This window comes from Carlito syrichta, unplaced genomic scaffold, assembly GCF_000164805.1.
Source record: "Carlito syrichta isolate Samal-C Ts95f unplaced genomic scaffold, Tarsius_syrichta-2.0.1 Scaffold314830, whole genome shotgun sequence".
NCBI lineage: Eukaryota > Metazoa > Chordata > Mammalia > Primates > Tarsiidae > Carlito > Carlito syrichta.
In genome coordinates, this window is record NW_007258926.1 from 95,087 (window position 1) to 99,209 (window position 4,123).

The following is a 4,123-nucleotide window of genomic DNA, read 5'->3' on the forward strand; positions in this document are numbered from 1 at the left end:
TCACCTCAGCCTCCCAAAGGCGCGGGATTACAGGCTGAGCCACTGAGCCCGGCTGTTTTTGTTTGTTTGTTTTTAAGTTGGAGTCTCACTCTGTTGTCCAGGCTGGAGTGCAATGGCATGCTCACAGCCTCCACCTGCTGGACTCGGGCAATCCTTCCACCTCAGCCTTCAAAGTAGTGGAAACTACAAGTGCACACCACCATGACCGGCTAATTCTTTTTTTAAATTTGTTGTAGAGACGAGGTCCCACCAAGTTGCTCAGGCTGGTCTCAAACCCATGGGCTCAGGTAATCCTCTGGTCTCTGCCTCCCAAAGTGCTGGATTACAGGTGCGAGCTGCTGTGCCCAGTGTTTTTTTAACTCGATGATGATGTTCCTGACCAGAAGGCTGTGGCTGACCTGCAGCCCCCTGACGTGAGCATGTTTTTCTGGGTCGATATCCAAGTCCTGGGTTCAGGGCCCTGGGGGGTGCTGCCTTGTAACTGGAAAGGAGCCTCCATGTCCCTGTCTCCTCTGAGCTTCACACACCCCGCTCTGTCCCTCTGGGATGGCCAGGGAAGCCGAGGCTCGGGGAACTGTGGCATCAGGACCCTGGGGACACTAAGAGCCAGCCCTCCTCACTGGCTCAGTTGCCCCTCTGGGAAGCTGGGAGGGCTCCAGGTGAGAGCCATGGAGTTCACTTCCTGCCAGGTGACCTGGGGGGAGGGAAGCTTCCAGGAGACATCCAGGGAAGCTGGATGCAGGCAGTGTCCTGTCAGCCCTGCGAGGCAGACACCTTGTGGGTACACATGAGGGTCACGTCCCTATTACACAGGAAAGGAAATGGACACAGGGCAGTGCTCAGAATGCTCTGGCCCTAAAGCTTGTGGCTTGGCCGTCCCTGGTTGCCACCTCTGCGCCTTGCCAGCACCTTGGTCAGATGCTTTCACCCGGGAAGAAGTGGGTGCTGGGAACTGGGGCTGAGAGTGGCTCTCTGGGGCCAGCACATGGGAGGCATTGGGGCAGGCCCACAGGCTGGGGCGTGGTTTCTGGATGCCCTGCCTCAAGGCCTCCGCTTCTCCATCTGCAATAGCGAGTTGGATTCCTGAGCTTTTTCGGCCCTAAGATCCCGATTCTGGGGAAGTCACTGGGAGCGAGCGGCTAGGAGAGGCTGGGACAGGTGACCTCAAGGAGAGGAGGGCTCTGCCCATCCCTCGAGCCCTCAGTTTCTCCGTCTGTCCAACAGAAAGCCTGCAGTTCCAACATCACGAAGCTGCCCGTCCCTTTCTTCATGTGACGTGCTGCTGAAGCCCCGTGCACAGACCTGCCCGAGACAGCCCACCCTGAGGTCAGCCCATCCAGGTTCAAGTTCTGTGCTGGCTGCACACAGATCCCCGAACTGCTCAGTGCCTCCATGACCCTGCTAACTGGACAGAGTGATGTCAGCGGCTCTTGAGGTGGGCGCCACACTCGCTGTCCAGAAGAGCCCCACAGACCCCACGCTCTCTCCCCTCCCCCGCCCCACTCACCCAGCGAGGCCAGCATGTCGTGCAGGTCCTCCTTGTCGATGAAGCCGTCGCGGTTCTGGTCGATCATGTTGAAGGCCTCCTTGAACTCCTGGATCTGGGACTGGTCAAACATCGCGAAGACATTGGACGTGGCCCGCTGTGGCCGCTTCTTGGTGGTCTTGGCCTTGGCCCGCTTGCTGGACATCTTGGCTTCAGGTGGGTGGGCTTCCCTGCAGAAAGCGGGTGGGGCCGTATGGCTCTGGGAATTTCCCTGCCTTCCTCAGACTGGCCTTTAGCTCCTGGCCTGGCATTCAAGGCCTCCCACAGGCCTGGGCTCCTGCCTTTCCAAGCCCAAGTGTCCCCCCGGGAATGGAGACAGCAGGACTGCCCAGCAGTGGGGATTGGCTGTGTTGGGGCCATCCCCTGGAACCATGCCGGGCATGGAGTAAGCTATTTCTGCTGTGACTGCTTAGGATTGGGCTTGGTGCCAGCCACCAACAGGCTTTTTCTCCCTTAATCCTTAGTAGCATTTACACTGTCCATCTCCTGTGCAAGATACACAGTGGGCGACACGTGGGAGGCGGTAAGGGCCCCGCCTGGGCCTCGGGAAGGAGCGGGATCGGCAGCCCGCGTTCCCCGCATTCCTCGTCCTCCCGCCACATCCCATGCTGCCCAAGGAGGCTCTGGGCAGCTGACCCCTGGCTGCCCACCTCAGGGAGCTTGAGCTGCCTGGTGGGTGACAAACTGAGCCTAGGCCCTCCTCATCCTCACTCCCTAGTGCTTACAGGATATGAGGTGCTCTCAAGCAGAGAAGCCCGGCTCCTCAGCCTCCGGCCAGTCTCTCCCATCCACACGGACCCAGGTTTGCACCTGACACTTCCAAGCCCTTGAAGGGTCTTGCTGCCCCTCAGAGGGAGTCCGGGTCCCTAGGCCTGGCATTCAAGGCTTGTGTGAACCCTCCCTGGCCTCTCTCTGAGTCCCCAGGCACCCGTCCTGGTGTCTCTCTGTGGCCTCGGATCCTGCTAAACTGGCCCCTGGCTGTTTCCAGCCACACCCCGACTGGTCTCCTCGGCTCCTCCCATAGGGCTCTTCCCTCTCCAGCCCAGTTTTGAGAGCCCCTCCCCAAGCTGTTCCCCTCTCCTTGGCTTTCACAGTAAACATTTAAAGATCTCCCTCCCTCACGATCAGGACGAGCACAAACCCCATCTACACCATTCCCCAGGCCACAGTGGGGCTGACAGATACTTGTATAATGAATGTCCGTATGAGCGCAACTGCTGCCTCCACCGTGCTGACGGGGGAACGGGGACCAGGCAAGGGACTTGTTCCCTACCGTAGTCACAGCTTGTGGGACTGTGTGCCTGAGGGCCTCGTGCCTTCTCCCTCTCACTGGGGCAGTGGTGGGCCTGGATCAGCCCCCAGACTGCTGCCCCCTCTGCCCTTAGCCACGTGGTCTGGGGCCTCCACGAAGCTTCTCTGCCTGTGCTGCCCGTTTTCTCATCCCAGATGTGCGCGGTTGTGAGTGTTGAAGCTGTTTCCAGGCCTTCATCCCATGACCCTGTTCAAGTCATTCTTGGTCCTTGGTCTCTGTGGTCTGCAGCCCTGAGCTGGGATCCCGGCCAGCCCAGCCCCGGCCTGTTCCCCAGAGTCACGGCTGCCTGTAGTCACGAGACAGTGGCTGCCTGTCTTCCTGGACTAAGATGCCCAGCCATCGGTGTCTCCTGAATGGCTTAGTGGGTAGACCAAAACCCCTGGCACCATGCTTGGAGTGGGAGGGGAGGTGCGGAGGTGCTGAGCCTCCTGTGATTTGGAAGGTTCTGATCCTGTGTCCAGTGTTCTGGGAATGTGGACTCCTGGCACCCACAGAAGGCTGAGCACAGAGGAGCAGGGTGCTGTGCCTGGCAGAGGCCATGGGGCCAGCACTGTCACCACCACCCTCCTACCCGTCCCCGCTCTCTGCCATGATATGGCCAGGGACACCGTCCTTGAGGTTTGCACAAGGCTGCCACGTCCGCCATGGCAGTCCTGGAAGGCGAGGGGTGGGGTGCAGTTAGGAGAGCAGGCCCCAGAAAGGAAGTGCCCAGGGGAGGGGGAGGCTGGTGGAAGCCGGACCCCTGGGCTAGGTTTGGGTCAGTGCGTGGCATACCTGGCCCTGGCTGCTCTTGAGCCTGAACAAAGAAGGAACCATCTGCCCAGAGTGACGGGGACAGAGACAGGCTGGGCTTTGAGCCTGGAGCCATCACTTCCCCTCCCAGGGCCCTAGACACCAGGGTTGTCCCTGACACTTGGCCTGGCTGCGACTAGGTGCTGATGGCCACATCCCACCCGTTGTCAGCAATGCCGTGGGCTGAAGCCAGACCCAACCTAGGCCCCACTCCCGCACAGTTCCCAGGGCTGGGCACCTCCCTCAGTCACCCCACTCATCCCTCAGGGCAGCTGGAGGGCAGGGAGAGCGTTCTGCCAGCCCTGGGCCCTGGTCCGCAGTGAGACCTCCCACCGCAGGCACCAGGGGCAGACGGCCCAGAAGGTAGGCTCGTCTGTGGCATACAGCACGTGTGTGCCAGAGGCTCCTTGGCCACCTGCCTCTCTCCTGCCCCAGGGTGTAGGGACGGGGGCGGGGATGCTCTGGGGGGCATG

General features: G+C 60.6%; 1 protein-coding gene across 1 annotated transcript in view; it reads right to left on the bottom strand.

The window, feature by feature from the left end:
* MYL9 (myosin light chain 9) overlaps positions 1-1,732 on the bottom strand; it is a 3,987-nt gene extending 2,255 nt beyond the window's left edge. Inside the window, exon 1 of the mRNA XM_008072043.2 lies at positions 1,508-1,732. Within this exon, the coding sequence (XP_008070234.1) occupies positions 1,508-1,691 (184 nt within the window). The 5' untranslated portion in view covers positions 1,692-1,732. The remainder of the gene's footprint in view (positions 1-1,507) is intronic.
* Between the last annotated feature and the right edge of the window lie 2,391 nt (positions 1,733-4,123).